This window comes from Erithacus rubecula (assembly GCF_903797595.1).
Source record: "Erithacus rubecula genome assembly, contig: SUPER_Z_unloc_2, whole genome shotgun sequence".
NCBI classification, from domain to species: domain Eukaryota; kingdom Metazoa; phylum Chordata; class Aves; order Passeriformes; family Muscicapidae; genus Erithacus; species Erithacus rubecula.
This window is the reverse complement of record NW_027635860.1, coordinates 3,254,890-3,275,998: the sequence shown is the minus strand read 5'-3', so window position 1 is coordinate 3,275,998 and position 21,109 is coordinate 3,254,890. Positions and strand designations below refer to the sequence as shown.

The window sequence follows — 21,109 nt, the reverse complement described above, 5'->3', positions numbered from 1 at the left end:
ACTTCAGAATGATAATGTATTTGTTAGGATATGCTAATATACAATATTACATAGATAACATTAAATAATACACTCCACTGTTGTAAGCATCTTACCAAAAATCAGTATTGCAGAACTCAGCTATTTGTATTAATTCTCACATGAAAAGAAAGAAAAAGTAAACTGTGGATAGCCTAAAAATTCTTTGCTTCCCTTCCACTGGTGCCATAAGCCAAACACATAGCCGAATGCTCAGTTCCCCCTGCCCAGCAGGATTGAAGACAGACTATGGAGATCCAAAAAATCCATATGTCAATTCAGACATAGCTTAATAGGTGAGGGGTAAAATCACAACCACACCAAATGATGAAGAGATGGTCACCCACCACCTCCCACAAGCACAGTGATGACCAGCAAGTATCAGATTGGTGGCTGTCTTGGAAGAAGCCCACATCCTTCCACCCTACTTCAATTATTCCCAGTTTTGAGTGCAAATCATGGTAAGAGCTATCCCTCTGTTCAGTTGCAGGCAACTGTCCCAGCTCTGTCCCTTCCAGCTTGTTGTGCACCTCTAGCTAACACGCTGGGGACAGGGATAGAGTGAAAAGTGGAAAAAACCTTGGCATCATGCAAGCAGTGTACAGGAATAGGCAAATTCTGATTGTGGCATCAATCCTCTTTTAGCCAAAATCAAAGATATAGCACCATATCGGCTGCTGCAATAAAAGTTAATTCGTTCCCAGCAAGGTCCAGAACAATTGCTTATGCAATACTTGTGATTTTTTTCAACAATTTAAAGTAAAACTTCCCCTTAAAAAACGGTTCATAGTCCCATAATGACTTTCCAAAAACTTTTCCTGCACATCCACTCACACTTGGAGATTGACAGGAAAAGAACAATATCATGAAAACAGGTCTGAGAATTAGGTTTTCTAAGTTCTTCCCTTTTTTTTTTCTAACACGCAAACAGTGCCAATAAGAAATGCACTGCCATTACAGCAATTGCTAAAAGTCTCACTGAAACAAACCAAAACCAGAGACCTTTTTAAATGGCACGGAATATGAAATACTGGTTTTTGGGCAGCTCTACTGAATATCAGGTTCATTTTGCAAAAAAAGGAAAGAGAGACAGTCTTTTGACTGAAAATAATGCCTGTATCCCGTAAGTGCTAGCATCAATTTATTATGGAGAAAAAGGAAGTGGACTTTTCCTGCTGCAAGCACTGCCCATCACGGGACAGCACAGTGTGTCATGCAGCACAGTCACCGCTGAAGGAGAGCTGCCCACTGCGGTCTGACCCAGGGCTCCCTGTGCCACTCAGCCCTGTATGACCCGCACCAGGAGCGGCTTGTGCCCGTGCTGTCGAGGGCAAAGGATAGCAGCACTTTTTGGCTGTGCGGTCTCATCTTCCACAGGAATTAATTCTGCCACGCAGGGTGCTGAGGAGGCCTTGAGGAGGAACTTTCCTTCAAGCTAAGTGTCTGGGACACTGGAGTTCTCCTTCACACCTGGAACTGCTACAAATGTTTGATAAAAATATGGGAGAGTTTTGTTGTGTGAAATACAGCAGGAAAGGTGATACTGTGCCACGGCAGGCCCCTGTGCTACTCCAAAAGGAAACCCTCCGAGAGTCCTTTTCTCGGCGAAGTACACACAAGGCACCAAAGGACACCGAACTTTCAGATTCCAGAATTCACCGATTCGCAACTGGCATGTGCACCTGTATGCACACACTCATTTTTTCCCTGCCGAGAAGCCCGCGACAGGCGCACTTCAACCCTCAGCGTGGTGCTGAGCAATGACACGCCCGTCACCCAAAGCCCGGAGCCCGAGGGGCGACGCGGGCACTACCGTGAGCCCAAGGCGGGGTGCAGGCGGACCCGGCCCGGCGTGTCCCAGGGTCAGCCCGTCAGGCCGCACCCGGGGGCGCACGGCGCGGCTCCCGAGCAGCCCGAGCCGCGGGCCGGGGGACACGGGCGGGAGCAGCCCCGCCGGCGGGTCCGGGGCTGCAGCGGTGCCCGGCCCCCAAAGAGGGGTCTGGGGGACGGCGGCCGCGCCCGCCGGAGAGGAGGGAGCGCTCGCCCACACCGCGCTGAGGAAGTGGCCGCGGCTGCGAGAGAAAACGAGGAAGCGGCGGATCCGGCGGCGCGGAGAGAGGGTCCGGCCCCGCTGCGGCCGCACCCCGGCGCGGCTCGGCACGGCACAGCCGCCCGCCCGAGGGCTGCCTGCCGGGAGCCGGCGGCGGCGCGGAGCCCAGCGACCCCGAGGCAGCGGTGAGCAGCGCCCCGGGCTAGCACAGGGAGCCCGAAGGCGAACGGCCCAGGACCACCGACCCTTCCCCGCCGGGGCCGCGCCGGGGCCGGGGCCGGGGCCGGGGCCATTGACGGGGCCGAGGGCGGGGATGAGGATGAGGATGCGGACGGGGACGGGGACGGGGACAGGGCCGAGGATGGGGACGTGACGGGGATGGGGATGAGGAGGTTGACGGGGCCGGGGCAGGGGATGCGGACGGGGATGGGACCGCGGACGGAGGCAGAGGATCAGGCGGCGCTGCTGCCCCCGCTGCGGGGTTAGGTGCCGCGGAGCCCGGCAGAAAGGAGAGCAGGAGCTCAGCAGCGCTGGGAGCGAGGGTGAAGCGCTTGGGACGCAGCAGAGTCCAGAGGAGCGGCGGCAGACAGGGGCGCTGGTGTCGGGGTGGGAGCGGGCGGCTGGAAACGCACCGCTGCCTGAAACCTCCCTGTATTGCAGTGCTTCGAAAAATAGATACCACCAGCCCACTTAGGAATTCGATCCTAGAACTTAGGTGCAACAAAATATTTTATTTTGCTTTGTCTCGAGACGTTACTGTAGTGGCAGGTTTTAAACAGAGCCAGGTGCATACAAAAGTAGGGCTTACTGTCTGGATGATAAACAGCCTGTCAAAGATTTAAGCCTGAAAAAAAAATCTTTAAAAATGAGGGGTTTTTTACTAAACTTCCCTATTTTGTTTCCAACTGTAAACAACTGTGCTTATTGTATCACTAGCAGTCGATTCTACAAGCCTAATGCCAGAGAAACACCACTTCATTTTGAGTTCTGCATTATTCTGCATTATTATCAGCATTATTCAGTTATCTTTGTTACACTGTACTGCATTCACTTTATGTTGTAGCTGTCTAGATTAGTTGGAAGTGATGTTATTTTGGACAAAGTAAAGACTTTTGTCAGATGGAGCATCCATTAGAAGAGTGGCAAGTAGAGTGCTAGCCTGGCCAAGATATCTTATAAAACAATTATTTAAAGTAAATTTAAAGCAAAATTTGTTCTTCTTTAGGGCATTAAGAGTTTATAAGATTTTAAAATGTCCTTTCCCATTCGGTTTTTCATGCTCTTTTTATCCACACATGCTTAGATCTCCTGAGCTCTTGGGTTGAATCCTTGGGTGTAATCCATGGACACAGCCATCCAGTGCAGATGCATGCGGTTTCAGCATGCAAAGCTCTGTCTTTTTACAGGCTTGGAGGCCATAGCAGTGCAGATTGAGGCAATCCCCTTAGAGGAACTGTGACTTCTTTTTTTTTTTTTTTTCTTCATCCCTCTGTTGAGCATTGAGAGATAAATAAGGAAGTTTGAATGGTCTTTATATTGTGACAGTTGTCTTGTGAGGGAGAGAGATTATAGTCATAGATTTGTATATTTTAACAAAGAGTTTGAAATCAGCTTTGATTCTTTTAAAAATGGCTGAAGTAGATAAAAGTTTGGTTTTCACAGTCACTTGAAATCACTATGAAACACCATCAGAAAAACAGTTGATGTATTCCGGTTTTTCTTCAGTTTAAAAATATTAGCATTCTGTCAAAGCAAGGGTGAGCTGTGCAGTTTTCTCCTTTGCACATTTTTGCAATTCTGATACAAGAGCAAAACTAGACCCGAAGTCACAGGAAGACAAAAACAAATTTATTTTTAGACTTAGCTAGCAGTTTATGTTGAACACAAAATGTTTAGCAGACTGATGGTGAAATTAGAAGTTTGTCTTGTCTATAAGCACCTTTGAAGATACCAATGGCAAAAAAAAAAAAATTAAAGAAAAAATTGAGAGTAATTTCATTAGTCTCCCATCTTTTATTTTGTATCTGTTAGGATACAGAAGTATTGGAAGTGAGAGAAATCACTTCTGAAATGTATGTTGTGTTCAGAAGTCATGGTCTCTCAATGATAATTTTCCCCTTTTTTTTTTTTTTTCCAAATTACATTTCTTTTTTCTTCCTAATCCTTTTTCAAGGTGCACTAATTAACAGAAAACAATGAGTACGATGCCATTGCTGGTTTGAACACTACAAGAAATTTTGTTTGCATCTGAATCTACAAAAATTCTAGATAGTGTTATCGTTTTTCCAGCTTCATAGATTTTTGGGTCAGTGCCCCAAGATCTGTTGTTTGCACATTACACAGACTGTGCCAGAATCTTCTTTCAGTTGCATGTGTTTAGCTCCAGAATAGCACAGATGAAAAGAGAAACTTGTCAGGGTTTATATCATAATTACAGGGAATACGAGAGTTTTCTGTGAATGTGAAGAATAGTCACAGAAAAATCATTCCAAATCAGTCTTCTAATCTCTTATGTTGTGCTCAACATACACCCTTTTAAAAACTACTTCCTTTTTGCATGAATGTAAACATGTGCTTAAATGAGTTGCTCCACTGGAGCAAGAGTTCTTACACCACTCAAGGTATCTGTTAGAAAGCTGAACATGGACTTGCAGGTGCTTGTGGGTGACAGTAGAAAGGTTCAGTCATAGGAGTGAAAACTTCTCATCTTGCAGGGACTTACAGTATCATCTTCTTAATTTCTAAGTAAGAAAAAGTAAAACACCAATTCATTGTAGAGAAACAATTTTGTGGTTCAGTTTAATGTGGTTTTGCTTGCATTCGACAAAGAAGAAAATCTTGATGGAGAAAGAGAGGGCAGCTCACTAGATGTCTCAGCTGGCATTTCTAGAACTGCTTTTACAAAAAAAGCTTCTTAATATTGCTACTGCTTTTCCAGAAAAACATTAATTAATTTCTGTACTTGGATTTAAGCCTTTCAGCCTTTCTCAAGAGAAAAAGAAACCTTGGGCCTTGCAGTATCCTTCCCTAATCTTTTGTATGGTGTAGGATAGCACAGTACATGATTATTATTATTTATTTGAGGCATGGTAAAATAATTTGATTGCAAAGCTCTTGCTTAGTATTTGCATTTTATTTTAAGATTCCAGCAGCAAGGGTACTTAGCTCACGCTGTTTACCTTTTAATTTCATGACATGAGGTACTGTGAAGGCATACAGTAAAGCAGAAAGAAAGAATTTCCCATTGACTTCTTCACTTCATGTTGGGATGATAGATAAGCATCAGCACTGTGAATACAAGAAGTGTGAAGAAACCTGTATGCCCCTGAACCAAAAAGCTAAAATGCCAGGATTTGCTGTAGCAAATTATAATTAATAAACATCATATTTGACACGGAAATATTGCCTGCCTCAAAGAAATAAAATACAACTTTGTAGTTTGTGTATGCATTCCAAATTTGAAATTAGGATATAACTTCCTGTGCTTTTGCATACAATGATTAATGATAGTTCTTAAGAGGGGCTCTTTTGAAAACAAAATAAAAGGTAAAATTTCATCTGAGACTCACACAGATCCTAATGTTTTAAAATGACTTCGGTATGTCTGTTTTGGGGTTATTCTTATTTAATATTTTCATTAATGAAGACAAAGGGATCAAGCGAATGCTCAAGAAATTTTTACATAACACTGAGCTGAGAGATTCAGTTGACACACCTGAAGGATGGGATATCATCCAGAGGGACCTGGATAAGCTCAAGAAGCGGGAACCTGAGGAGATTTAATGCAGGGTGCTGGACCTGGGTACCCATAGAGTCTGTGGGATGAACAGATCAGAGCAGCCCTGTGAGAAGGGCTTGGGGGTGCTGGTGGGTGAGAGGCTGGACATGACCCAGCCATGGGCACTCCCAGCACAGAAACCAAACGTGTCCTGGGCTGCATCCAGAGCAGCGTGGGCAGCAGGGGAGGGAGGGAATTCTGCCCCTCTGCTCTGCTCTGTGAGACCCCAGCTGGAACCCTGCACCCAGCCCTGGGGTACCAGCACAGGAAGGATGTGGAACTGCTGGAGTGATCCAGAGGATTGATTAGATGGATGGAGCATCTCTCCATTGAAAGGCTGAGAGATTTGGGATTGCTCAGCTTGGAAAAGAGAAGGGTTCAGGATTACCTAATTGCAGCCCTGCAGTACTCACAAAAGTGATAGAGAGACACTTCATAAGAGCATGTAGTGATAAGAATGGCTTAAAACTGAGTTGGTTTAGATTACATATTAGGAAGAAATTCTTTACTGTGAGTGTGATGAGGCACTGGAACAGTTTGTCCAGTGAAACTGTGGATGTCCCATCCCTGTAAGTATTCAAGGTCAGGCAGGGGCTGGCCCCCCAGGATGGGACTCTGAGAAAACCTGGTCCACTGAAAGGTATTTCTGCCCATGACAGGGGGATGGAATCTAAATGATCGTTAAGGTCCCTCCAACTCAAGCCACCATATGATTCTACAATATGCAAAATGCTGCAAGCCTTTCCTTTGTACCAGAGAACAAATAATTTAAAATTTACATGTATTAGAACTTAAATAACCAGCATACAGGAGTATGATTACAGATAGTTTGTCCAGTTTCACTAACTCAGTGTGTAGTTAACTGGTGTTGGAATATGTTGATTGACCAGTTAGGACTACTCAAGTAATTTCGCCAGTTTTGCCCTCATTTTCTTTGAGATAGCATTCATCCAAACAGATATGGATTTCCAGGTGTCTTGAGTGGACAAAATATCCAGTAAAAATTCCAACAACTTCTCCTCGTTTAGAAATGGAAAAGGCAGCAGAAGGAATTTTTCAGCACTAACACTGAGCAGAAGTAAGAGGTGAGGTGCTAAAAGCTTTGATAAAGAATCAGGACTTTTGGCTTAGTAGTATGTAAGTCCAGCCATGTAAATCCCTGAGACAATATCTAGGCTAGGGGTGGAGTTGAAACTGGCAGGAAACACCATTGAGATTGGAGGGAACTAGAGAAAACATACTCAGGAAGTGTTAGAGTAGGATATGTGCCAAGGAAACATGCTGTTGCTCAAATACTTTAATATCACAAATCCTTATCTTAAACAAGTGGTTCAGTAAAATAAGTAAGTTGTCACCATTTCATGCATCAGCCACAGCCTATCCCTACCCTCTTGGAGAGACATTCTCTTAATTCTTTCCCCGTTTGTATGAAACAATGAAGGAAATGAGTGCGGGGGAAAAAAGAGGAAGAAATCACTAAACTTCTAAGACCAGAGCCTATAGAAGAAATAGATTCTAGAACACATAAAGACAGTATGTGTCTTAGCGAAAGCCAGTGTGACTGAGAACACATGGTATTCTGTATCTAAATACTAAAATGTGTGTGTGTAGTTCTGCTTTTAAAAGTTCTAGTATCAATGTCAAAATTAACTCAGTTTAAAACAATGTCTACATGTTTTTTACAAAGTGTATTTCTTGATTTTTTGATAGGGTTGCCTGATAAGTTGTTTTTCTTCATTGAGATTTAAAAACTGAGGTTAGAAATATGCTATAAAGGTACAATCCTTTCCCCACTAAAATTCTTTTAAAGTGCATTGCAGAAAAGCTTCAACTGAAAGGAAATTTTTTCATTATTTTATTTGAAAAGAGCATAAAAAAGGAAGCTGGTATATGTGTAATAAGCCATTGTTTATGGGTAAGTTCCTACTCTGGGAAAGAGACCAGATTTGATAACCTGAATCAAGAAGTTAAATCTATGCAAAAAACCCCAAACCTAAAATTCCGTCAGGTGTTAATCTTTGATATAATAAAATCACAGAAATGTTTGGATTGAAATGGACTTTAAAGATCCTTTTTCCCTAACTGCATTGCCATGGGCAGGGACATTTTTTGTTAAACCCAGTTGCTCAGTATCTGAAATACGGGGAATGTTGAGTGAAGCAAGCAGCAAAAAGATTGTCAACTTTGGCATAAAGGTATAAATGTCAGTGCTGCACTTCATTGAATTAATATGTATTTCATAGCTCAAGAGTTAGTAAAGCAAGCAGGGTGTTTAAGTAAAGATTATTTTTGCAAATCAGATAACTGGATTAGCTATCTTTTGAATCAGTAAGAATCTTGCTGCAGTGAAATAAAAATGACAAATTACTTAAAATAGGTATAAAGTGAGAGAGCAGTGCTCTGAATAGCTCTGACACCCCAGAACAGAGATGGTCACTGAGGGAAGCTTTAAGTGACCTTTCCATCCTCAGTTATCAGGTGCAGTTGGCAAGAAATCTCATGCTGCCTTCAGGTGCCCTGAACAACTGTGTGACTGTCATCATCCAATAAAGGCATCACAATCTGGTCTGTAGGTATTTCTGTGCATTGAAGTGCAAGGGAAGCCCCCAGTATGGGATGAGTAAACTCAAACCTGCTGGAACATACTTTCTGGAAAGGACTCAGAGCTGTGTTCACTTGGAAGCAGGGTTGTGTTGAGACCATGGTGTTGCTGGTGTGAAATCCAGTTGCCTCCAGCTCTCAAGAGAAAAGTTTCATCAAATGGTGGCGGCTTTGTTATCCTGATTTAGCAACTATCCACCGTGACAATTACCAGTGGATCATTTAGAGGTGTAGCTGTTGATGCTGTGCAGAGAACAGCACACTATGAAAAAAGAGGCCTGACTATAAGCTGTTTTTTCCAGCCTGCTGTTTGTCATGCAAGAGATAGGGAAATACTGCCTATTGACCCGCAACACGCTGACGCCAGGTGCATCCTCCTTCTGCCCAGAGTCATAGATTTGCCTTGTCAAAACTATTTAGCTGGTCCAGGGGTTATAAATGGGCTTACTTTGCAAGGTGGGAGGAGAGGGCTTATACCTCTCTCTCTCTCTCTTTCTGTCTGTCTCTCTTTTTCTCTCTCTATGTCTTTCTCTCTTTCTCTTCTCAACATTCTATGTTTTATGTGAGAAGAGAGGTTAGGTTTCAGTTTTTTTGCTGGCTAAAATGAATGTCTGCCTGTTAAGAGACTGTTCTCTCTTTATACCAATGAGAACTAAATTTTATCTGTGCTGCTTGTTCTGATGATGAAGGCTCATATGGGGGGGGAGATACAGATTTGGCCTTTTCTGGATGGCTGGTTGGCTGATGCACTAACTGTTATGAAGAGTCTCTTGCAATGCAGTCTGTCTTTTATGATGCCTGTGTCCTCATAAAACCTAGTCAGGAAGAGCTGGTGCAATTGTTGGATGATAGTATTTTTTTAAAAAAGCATTCCTTTCTTGACAAAAATGCTGTTAAATTAGAAAAGCTTTCTGGAAGAGTGTTGAGGCACTTAAACTGGTTGCCCAGAGAAGTTGTAGATACCCCAGCCCTGGAAGTGTTCAAGGCCATATTAGATGGGGCTTTGAGCAGCTTGGTCTGGTGGAAGATATTTCTGCCCATAACATGGGGGTTGGAACTAAGTGACCCTTAAGGTGCCTTCTAACCCAAACAATGCTGTGTTTTTGTGTTTTAATTATTTGATAGATTTTAAGAAACTGATCCTTAATGTTCTCAGCCTGGCTGCGTGAGCTAGTATCACATCTTCCTTTCAAAAAACAGAAAAGTTTGCCCTTTTTTTCCATACCTTCGTGAGTGTCAATTTTTTCTGAGTGTAATTTCCACTAAGAGATGGTGCTTACAGTGTGTCTATAGCAGAATACTAACCTAGTTCCTAGTAAAAGTTTTTTAAAAAATAAAGTGACATTATATGGTTTTTAGAGACTCTAGAAAGTGTCACTGAGAAGGCTTGGCCAGTTTTATAGAAGATTGCCTATTCCAGGAGTATGAAAGGCAAGTTATTTTTGTTTCTGCAATAATTTCTGTGCTTTATATATGAAGCAGGATACTGTAGACTGTTTCAGATGACAAAATAACCTTATCCTGAGAGAGGAACCTGCCTAATTCTGCCACTCTGACTCATGGGGTCAGTCTATTGAGGCATCTATTCAGCAAAGATTTTAGCAATTCTAAGGATAGACCAATAAATTTCAGATAAAGAAATAAAATATAATGGGGTCCAAGTGTTCTTGGCTTGTTGTTTGCTTAACAGTAGGTGAAGGCTAATGTTCACGGGTGAGAAACTGAGATAATTATATATCTGTAGCCTCTAGACTTGGAACTAAGTAGAGACAAACTTCCACAAAGAAGGGGAGTTCATACTTTCAAAATACCTTTGGAACTGTTAGCCTGCAACAATTAGTGGTTTTAAAAAAGTTAAATGAAGACACTTTCTGGAATGTAGAATAAGCCTATCTTTTGGGACTGCCAACTGATAAGACCACAGTGGTCGTTATCTGAAACTTTGAATTAAATATGGCATTTTGTCTTAGTCTTGTAAGGCTGTAAAACTTTGAGACTGCTGTTCTAATGTTGAATTTCTCCTGTTTTGTTTTGTTTTTTTTTTTTTTTATGTATGAAGCTTTTGATTCACCTTCTTCATGGTTGTAGCTACTTCCTTCTAGAATTCATTATGCTTTAGTTCTGAAATGCCTTGTTTAGCAGCAAATTTGCTAAAAATGTCACAAGGAAGGAAAAACAAAGTTATGAATTGTGGATCAATCCATACTTGGACCCTGATCCTTCTGGATGAAGCCAGCCTTTTTCAGTTCTCATGATAATGAAAATTCATAGTAACATCAGCTCTCTGCCCAAGGCACTTTTTTGTGTGTGTTTGGAAATTGGACAGATATTCCAGGTTTTGCCTTCCTGGAAAAAGCAGAATGTTTTGAATCAAAGTTTTGGTATTACACTCTGATAGATCTTTATCTGACAACTTCTTTCTGAGTTGTGAAAAATAATAGGCTGTAGTAAACTTTGAAAGAAGATTTTGGAGTAATTTGGGGCTGGGGGAATTTTAATAATAGTTGTGTCTTTGTTTTACTGTGCTATCACATCTTGTGCATAACAGTTTTGTTATTGCTGTCTCTGTAAAAACTCTTCTGCAAAAAGAAAATATATTCTACTTGGCAATGCTATGCTATCATATTTAATGTCACTGTAACTTTTAACCTGAAAATATGCAGGCCACTGACTAATCAGTTCAGTCTCTTTTTAGTGATTTTAGTGATTTCTTTCAAGAAAGATATTTTTTAAATTTTGCTCTTCACATATTTTCACTGACTTTCAAGTTAATTTCACAGCTCCCTCTGTGCAGTCATAGCAGAATCTATGGTATGTAAAGGAGTTTTTACTGTAGTTCTGGAAAGGAAATATATGTTTGAAACAAAGCCATAAATGAATAATATATACATACATATACAAACATACACATACATATGTGTGTGTGTGTGTATATGTAAATATGTATGTGTGTATGTCTCAGTAGTTCCTGAGGGGAGGTAGTTGGGACTCCCTGAATAAGACTTTTGTAACTGCACCCCAGCACAGGCTTTTTTTTTTTCCCCCTTTTTTTTTTGTTTTGTTTTGGTTTTGTTTTTGTTTTTTGTTTTGTTTTGTTTGGTTTGGTTTTTTGGGTTTTTTGGTTTGTTTTTTTTGTTTTGGTTTGGTTTTGTTTTGTTTTGTTTTGTTTGTTTTGTGCCTTGGTGTTTTTATCCAGCATTGAGAAGAAGCAATTATACCTGCACTCTTCCACAGTCACTACAGAGCCACAGCTGATCTTAGTGAAGATCTGTCTGTGCCCAGAAAAGTTTGTTCACATCTTATCACAGCAGGAAAGTGGGAGATTAAACAGGGGTCCACCTGCAGTATCTTAAATGCTTTCCTGCAGATGTAGGTCATCCCAGTGTCTCCATTATTTATAGGGTGGATTAATAGGGACAGTCAAGTACTTTGTCCAAAAGGGAGCAGGCTTCCCAGTACAAATGATGCCACCCATTTTAGGTCTGAAATTCTTGCTTTGACTAGAAATGTGTTTAGTTAGAGACAATGTTTGCATTTGTGACAAATGCACAAATGCTCTTTTGTAAAAGTGGAAAAGGAGGTAAGGGAATGACTAATAGAGCATGGTAAAGATGTAGAAGAAAATGCTTACTTTTTTGTGTAAGTAGTTTTGGTTTTTCTTTTTCTAAAAGGAGAAAAATAATTGTTTTGGTTAGGGGTTTTTTGGTTCTTTGTTTCTGTTTTAATGTGTGTGAAAATCATAGGATTTTTACTTCCAGGGAAAGAATTTTTATAATCCATAAATATCTGGCACATTTTTTCTTTCACAGTACCATTCTGAGCTTTTTACAAGATCAAAGCAGAAAAACCTTATTGGAGGAAAACTATGACATGTGAAAAGATTACCAAAGACATGAGAGTCCCAAAAGAAAGTTGCTGCATAAGAGGGACAATAGATTCCTAGCATCAGTGAAGAATGCCTTTTTAGTGTTAAATGCTCCTCCATGAACTCAGTACAGAAGCTTTTATAGACAAGCCCTGAAAAAAATAGGAATGCTGTGGTACTTTTCTTAAGCATCTGTTTGCCTTGTAATAGAGCAGTAATTGTGTTGACAGGTCAAGTAGTTTTTTCCTCGGGAAATATTTCAATAGCTAGAATGCCTGGAGTAGTCTGATGATATCAGAATGCCAGATGCAATTTAGAGTAAAAGAGGACATTTCTGGCATATTCTAGTGGAGAAAAAAATACCTATTTATCTGTCCTCAGTATTGGTAAATCAACCCCATAAAGTGATTCTATAGGAAAATATTTTTTTAATTGCAGATTTTTTAAGCTAATGGTGATTTTAGGTGTGTTTGTGATACTGCTTTGCAGTTCATTTTATGAGTGACTCCTTGACACAGGAGGGGAGATAAATGGTGTTTTCCCTAAACATAGTAGATGAAATACCAAAGCCACCTGTTTAGGTACAGCCAGGCAAATTTTTTGTTCTGATATGGCCAAAATCTGAGGATTTACATGAATAAACACAAAAACTGTTTCCTCCAAAGCTAAGAAAGATGCTAGTTAGAAATAATTCTGATAAATACACAAATACAGATTGGACAATCCCAGAGCTCACTGATTATATTGTTAGATCCAGGTTTTGAGTTAGCCATCAGAAAAGTCTTCTGGGCCAAAGCTGCAACCTTCCCTATTTTTCCCTGACAAATTTTAATTAAGTTATGTTTCTGGTAGAGAATACATCTCAGTGTTTGAAAACTGTAGTGGAAACATCGTCACCCTAAAAACATCACAAGAAATCAAAAATATCTGAAAAAAGGAAAATGCTTCTGAAACTGAACTGTTAAAGTAAAATGTGGAACTTGACACCGCAGACAGATATTTTTTACTAGGTAGAAGTGCTAAGGAAAGAGCCCAGGGCTGAAGAAATAATAAAAATGAAACTTGCTAAAAACTAACACATGTTTTGTGTGTCTGTCAGCTCTGGCCAGGAGCATGTGTAGAATAATAGGAAACTCTTTGGAGACAAAGAAGGCATATTTTTAGTGTCTGAAGCACGAGGCAAAAAACAGAGCAGTGTAGCTTAGATTGTCAGTAAAAGGTTGCAGAATTCAGAGATGAATGTTTGATAAGGAAAGCTTTTCCTGGAGGAGCTGGAGAAAACATACGGAGAAGGAGGCCCAAGCATGAGTGATGGAAATGTTGCTGTAGGCTGTAAATTGGTTAGAGACACAGTAGGTGCAGGCTGAGACACAGTGCCCCAAGCATCAGGACTCAACAAGGGCACTTCCTGAGGAAGGTCAGCAGCTCAAACTAATGTAAGTGTCACTTTTCCCTTTAGACCATGCTACAGTACATCCCCGTCAGTCTGATGAAGGGGACGTTGTTTGATGATGTCTACAAAAGTTACAAAATCACCAGGACTACTGGTTGAATTACACTGAATTCCAAATAGTTTTTCAGTAGGTCAGTAAGTTCCCTGTAGTGTCCTGATCAAACTCTAGTTTGTTTGAATTACTTGATAAAATTATATTCGGCCACATTTCCTGCCCTAATGTCTTCCTTTTATACCCTTGCTGTGTTCTTCCTTTGTTTCTGCATAATTTGCTCATAAAAGCTCCTCTCCTAAGGTGTGGATAGAAATTAAATCTTCATGTTTATGCGAAAAGGTAAAGGAGACAGTTAGAGCTAATCTGTTGATCAAATTAAGACCACCATTCAGCTGCCTGTGCACAGTGGAAGGTGATTTTAAAGGTGCAAAAATGAGAATAGAGCAGTAATTCAAATCATTTTCTTTGGTAAACTTCTTCAAATTTAGTTTCTTTAAAAGTGAGATAGTAGCAATGGATTTATAATACTTCAATGCTAATTATGTCGAAGTGTTTATCAGTTTGGAGTATTCCTTTAAGGTTCTCCATAAACCCTGAAACTTCCAAAATATTTAATATAGCGCATCAAGTCACCATTAAATGTGCATTTATAATTCTACGCAGGCTGAATTCCTTTTAGCTTTCAGGTGTGTTACATAACTTTAAAATGTAGAGAAGAATCTTAAAAAAGCTTCTACTGCTTTTCTCAGAGGCACAACGCTTGATTCCAAGAATCCTAATTAAACTGGAGCTTCAGAAAAATGCACATTAATATTATTCTTTCTTTGTTTATGTTTTCCTGTGTATAATTAGAGGACTGTTGAAGTTCTGTGAGTGCTTGAAGTATTATCCATGTACTAAAACTAATTGTTTCAGTGACAGTGTTTTCGTCGTTTGGGACTGTCTAGTGAGCCTTATATGTAATTTGCTTTAAACCTTACTTCTTTACTTTCATACCCTGCTCACAGAACACTACACTGAAAAACAAGAAAAGGTGGAAAAAATAACTGCTGAAATAAGGATCATTTTTTGTAACACTGTTTCATCACTACCCAGCTTTTGATCTTCTGTCACATTTGAGTCATTCTACCCACGGAGGAGTAAAGTAATCAATCTGAAATCCCTTAGTCTCCCACCACACTACTGTTTGGTCTTTTTAGAAAGATTGATATTCCTATTTATCTTTTGTCATGTTAGAACCAGTACCTCTGTAATATTATACTCTTTGCTAGGCAAACTTTTCAATACAGCACTTATTCTCCCTTTATCCTTGTCTAAATACGAGATTAAATAAAATTAAGCTAAGGTAGCAGTATGGGTAGCACAGATTTTTTTCTAACACCTTCCAGGTAAGTTTTATTTAATTTTGCTCATCTGCTCTGACAGAACATTTTGCTTTCCTAGTATACATGAAATGTGTGAGGTGCTAAACTCTTGGCTATGTCAGGAGTACCCTGCTGAGTTGAGGAAGCTGCCTGAGGGGAAGTGAGTACATAATTTTCTTATATATTTGCTTAATACTTTTTCTTTCATGTGGGATAAGCCTGATATTTGCATTCATTTGCAGCTTCCTTAAAAGCCAAATTTAACTAAGGGGAGAGTTGTGCTTCAGACCCTCTTTTGCTGTTATGCTCAAGCACCTCTCTTGGGTAGCCAGCCACACTTCCTTCAGCACTCTTAAGGGTAAAGCTGTATATTCAATATTAGGGGGCCTAATCTCCATTTTACAGTTTCACATTTGTAACTGCACTGGCTTGAGAAACGCTGCACTGTTTGTGCACCTGGAAAAACTTAGAGGAGGAGAAAACTCTGAATTCAAGCATTTTCTTCTACTTCATTACTCATCCTAGAAGGATGTTACACTGCCAAAAAGAAGGCAAGGTTTTGAAATTCTAACCAAAGAAAACAGCCATCTCAAATTCAGAAATTCTTCCAAAATTGCTTAGAAATTTTTAACCATCTAAATTTTTTTGTGATTATTTGCCTCTGTGCATACCCAGGAGATGCTGCAGTCCAAACATTTTCTACCATTGCTAAACACTAAATAGTCTTCACATATTAGAAAAAGGGGTAGAGAAACCTGGCCGGAAATCTACCAATGATAACCTATTTTGTGAAAGTGAATCAGGTCATTGTTTCCTGAAACAGTTATAAATAAATAATTTGGAAATACAAGAGGTAAGAATCCTGCTGCTGTTCTTGCCATAAGTGAGAAATATTCTTCATATTTTAGAAACTTTTTATGTATCAGGCCTTCTCATTCTGAAGATTTAAGAGATAGTCCCTCACCAGTGGCATCACTGACAGTGGATTTTTTCTCCCCTCTCTTTTAAGAACTTCTCCTTCCTGGACAAATCATCCTGAAGAGTGTGTAGAAAATACTAAAATTAATCTGAGACAAAACAATACTCTGAGGGAATAGCCTGATCTGAAACACATTGTAGTCAATTTAAGAATTTAAGAATTTAAGTTTCAATAGCCATAAAGGTTTTTGTAACCGGGGGTAACCCTGTCCCCCACTCTGCTTTTATTTTATTAGCCGTGATTTTTCTTTTAAGGTTCTTTATGTTTTTTAAGTCTGAAACTAGAAGTATAGCAAAAATGAACTTTAAAGAAATACATTCATGAAAATAAATTTCTACAGTTAAAGAGTGCAGTAATATTTTTCTGTTTGATGTTTGTTCAGTATGTATTCAGTATGTATTCAGTATGTATGAAATGTTTTGGGCCGGCACTGCAGTGCAGTACCATTCTTGGCATGAGTCACACTATGGGATTATTTCATCCTTTTCTCCAAGTTGTACCTTGCTGGTGAGGAACCAGTGTCAATCAGTTATGCATCCAAATTCTTTCCTTATGAAAAACCTAGCAGTAAATCTGTTTTCTTCCATCATTTGTGAAGCTGGTACTGAAGACTAAGACTTGAAGCCTGCCTTCCAGAACCATTTTGCTAGAAGCTGGGTAATATAGTCATCTCCTTAGCAGCAGTATGTGTTGTGCATTGTGGAGTCAAGAAAAAAAAAAAAAAAGACATGAGAATGTGTGAGGGAAATAGGTAAGCAGAAGTGAATGAAAAAGGAACTAGAGCATTCAAAACATTCATATTTGTAATGACTTTCAAAATAATAGAATCAAAGAGTCATAGAAATATTAAGTTGGAAAAGATCCTTTAGATATCAAGTCCGACTGTAAACCTAACACTGCCTGATCTGCTACAAAACCATGTCCCTAACCACCAGTCTAGGTCTTTAAATCCCTTCAGGAATGTTGATTTAAATGCTTTCCTGGGCAGCCTGTCCCCATACTTGATAACCTCCTCAGTGAATAAATATTTGCTGGTATCCAGTCTAAACCTCCTCAGTATTACACAAGGCCTTTTCCTCTTGTCATTTTGCACATAGGAAGAGACTGACTCCAGCCCTGCCTGGGGTGTCTGGCCCTATGCCACTGGGATTTCAGCAGAGTTGTTCTCCCCCATGCCTTCCTAGGTGCCTGATGCCATGTCCTGTCAAGGGGGGCATAAGAGGGGATGGGGCTTGCCTTGTGCTAGGAGTGAAAAAGTCAGGGAGGAATCAGGAGGCTTTGGGAGAGGGGAGATGATGGAAGAGCCTCCTGATGACTCTCCTTGCAGCAGCTGCAGTCCTGGGACAGGGCAGAGAGATGTGGGATTCAGTTGGTCTGTGCCTGTATGTCTGCAACCCGCTGGAGGGCAGAGAGAGATGGCAGGGATGGGGAGCAGGAGGAAAGCCCTGATCTCCACACCTCCCAAGGGCTCAGACTGAGATGTATGTTGCTTGTGGTAGGCTCTGGCAAGATGTCAGGATGGCTTGGGATAAAAGCTTGTATCTCCACAACCCTAAGCCTCCACACCCTCCCCCAGCCACTACCAGCTTAGCACAGTTCCTGGGGGAAGTGGTGAGGGAAAAAAGAGGAGTGTTCCCTGCCACCAATGCCCTTGCACTCTTGTGCCTGCAGTCCCAGGACAGGCTCCTGTGGGACCCACAGCACTGGGCAGGGAAGGGAATTCTGGAATGCCCTTGTGCAGTGCCAGACCTGCTGCTGTCCCCCATGCCACAGCTGGTAGAGCAAGCCAAGAGTCCTGATGGAGCCTGCACACCCTGGGCGTGCACCTGCGGGGGTCCTGGAGAAACCGTGTGCAGACAGACTGCTGAAAACATCCTGGTCACAGACCTTCCTTTCCTGGTGGCATCACAAAGGTGTGAGATGATGCTTAGCCAAGAGGGCAGCTGCCCAAAAGGGGCAAAGTCTGCTTCACAGGATTAAGCCTTTTTTGAGCTTCATTAATTACCCTTCATTTTTATTCCATAGCCTTTCCACATCCCTTTGAATGGGATCACAGCCCTGTGATGTTTTAGCCACTGTATCATTTTGTTTTATTTGTGAACTTGCAGGGGTTGTTCTCTCCCCACTGTCCACCACCTCAATGAAAATTTTATTGGCCCCAATCCTTACCCTGGTGATACTATTAACTGGAATCCAAATGGGCATTGTTTTATTGATTGCAATCCTCTGGCCCTGCAATAAGTTACTGAATTAATCGATTCCATTTGAAGAGAGCTTTGTCTGGTACAGTCAGAATGGTCATTTTGCATACAGAATAAATGTTTGGTAGTGACAAACTGGGGCTGCCTTCTGTGTCTTCAGTTGCAACTTTTCTTCTTTGCAATTAACAAGCAAATCTTATGTTACTAGATTAGTATGGGAACTTAAACCAGTAACTTTTAATTACAGATCAAAACAGTAATAAGTAATATGCTTCACAATGCTTCAGCTCTGGTTCGTAGGGTTGCAATATCTTTGCAGCTTTGATGTCTCCCTTATTTCTGATGGTGGGAGAAGACCGGAAGATCTGCACAGCATGTGGTTTGTCATGACTGTGCCCTGTCTAGTTTTCTATACTGTGTGAACCTTGTTGACTTGACCCTTTCCCTCCCCACATCAACCCTTTATATATTCACAGCATAGCACAAGGGCACAAGAGACAGCAAATCAGCAAACTGATGGATCTAATCTGAACTGAACAGTAGGACAGCCTGCAGGACTGCAGGGAAGGTGTCAGTCTGAAGTGCTGTATGCCAAAAGGCCCTACAATAAGACTCCCATTCCTTGGTTACACCTTCACATTATGGACCCTTGCTTTTTACATAGTTATCCATAAAGTCTTCTGGACTTTTCTTCATATAACTCAGTTGCGCACCTTGGCCAGCTACAAGACAAATGTGGTGTCAGTTTCCATATAGCCTGAACCGTTTAGTGCTGGTTCCACAGATTGCTGCATGGCTTCCCTAAAATCATGCTTCATTTTATTGTGAAGGGTTCATATTTTAACTCCTATGTGCTTCACCACAGTAGAAGCAGAAACTGTACTTCTGATCATTTTGTCCACTTCTAGCCAAGTGGAAGCAGGAAAAAAGAGCTGCTGGGATTTAGAAAGAAAACTGCGTATAAGTTTTCTTTCTATGTATCAACAACGAATGTATTAGCAAAATTGCCTCAAGCTATGCTGGAGGGTTCAGGTGGGACATCAGGAGAAATGTTTTCATGGAAAGGGTTGTTAAACACTGGAATTCTCTGCCCAGGGAGGTGACATAGTCACCATCCCTGTAGGTGTTCAAGAAGCAAGAGGACAGAGCTCTCAGTGCCATGGCGGTGTTGACAAGGTAGTGATTGGTTCCAATTTGGACTCAACAGTCTTAAGGTCTATTGAAGCCTAAATCATTCTGTGATTCTGCAAACATACTGCAGGTGAACTGCCGTCTTACTGGTTTTTTTCTGCTGACATTCCTATCTCTGTCTTTGTATTTTCAGATACAGTGTTCTAGGTTTGCTACTTGGAAAAGAAAAAAATCATGGCTTCCGGCATATCAAACCCTGCTAACCATTTGCCATACTTCTTTGGTAATATCACACGTGAAGATGCTGAGGAGTATCTGATGCAGGGAGGAGCAAGTGATGGACTGTACTTGCTCCGCCAAAGCCGGAATTACCTGGGGGGCTTTGCCCTATCCTTGGCCCATGGAAGGAAGGTTCACCACTATACAATTGAGAGGGAGCTGAGTGGCTCATATGCTATTTCAGGAGGCAAGTCGCATGCCAGTCCTGCTGAACTCATTAACTATCACTCAGGGGAAGCAGATGGCCTTATCTGTCTGCTGAAAAAGCCTTTCAACCGGCCACCAGGTGTTGAACCCAAAACAGGACCCTTTGAAGATCTGAAAGAAAACCTCATCAGAGAGTATGTCAAGCAAACCTGGAATTTGCAGGTAAAACCGGACTGATCTTGCCATAAAGTAGTCTTTGAGCTAGGATTAAAAAAAAAAAAAAGAAAAAAGCAGTATTTGTTTCCAGCTGTTGCTGCTGCTAGGCAGTATTTTTTTCACAGTGAAATCATAGCTGTTTGAGTTTTAACAGTATATTGAGTTTCCGCAGTATATGCAGTAACTTGGTGATAAGCAGTTTTCCAGAAATTTAAACCCTTAGAATTTCTACAATGTCCTGGCCTAGCATAATCTTATCTACCTCTGCAACATATGTCATCAGATTTGTACCAAAAATTAATACGTGTAATAAACAAGATACAGAAAATACTAGTCTCGTTGCTTTTAATTCTAATTTTTTATGAATTGGTATGCAGGCAGGCACAGTGACATGATGACTTGTTTTGCATCCTAGTGTCTTAGTTGGCCTTATTTCTGTGATGCTAATTCAGATTATATCCAAAACAGAAATTGTTCCTGAAAGAGAACAGTTTCTACACTGCAGAGCACTGCCTTTACATCCTCAGTGCTGCAGGGATTAAGCAGGAATTTTCCATGTGGAGGATGAGATGCTGGATTTTTTTCTGAGAATGACTATGAAGAAACCAGTCTTAACGTGGCAATTCTAGTGTAGGAGGCTGCAAAAGGAATTATTTTACCTTGAGATACCATGAATTACTTTTATGAACTCATTAAGTTTCAAAGGTTTGTAATCTCTTTTGCTGCTAGCAAGTAACCTTGTGAATTCTGCTCTGTAAAATATATGGGGCAACCCCAAAACTGGAAAACCTTGAAACTTACACATTTTCTATTACTGCTGAAGTTCACAGTATCTTTTCTGGTGAGTCTGAGCTCAGTCTAGAGGGAAGTTGATGAACTCTGGTTAAACACTGGTGAAACTAGTGGGGATTGCCCTCAGATTCTGTGTCCAATTTAGACATAGTAGGTTGTAGTTAATAAGTTAAGTTAATATTACTCCAGATAATTTACTCTAAGATGGGGTCTGTTCTATCTGGGAAAATTTGCATTGAT

The 21,109-nt window shown here is 40.9% G+C and overlaps 1 protein-coding gene across 1 annotated transcript in view; it reads left to right on the top strand.

Annotated features, from left to right (window-relative positions):
• The first annotated feature begins 1,960 nt into the window (after positions 1-1,960).
• SYK (spleen associated tyrosine kinase) overlaps positions 1,961-21,109 on the top strand; it is a 47,155-nt gene continuing 28,006 nt past the window's right edge. Inside the window, exons 1-2 of the mRNA XM_079331135.1 lie at positions 1,961-2,253; positions 19,629-20,083. Of these exons, the coding sequence (XP_079187261.1) occupies positions 19,670-20,083 (414 nt within the window). The 5' untranslated portion in view covers positions 1,961-2,253; positions 19,629-19,669. The remainder of the gene's footprint in view (positions 2,254-19,628; positions 20,084-21,109) is intronic.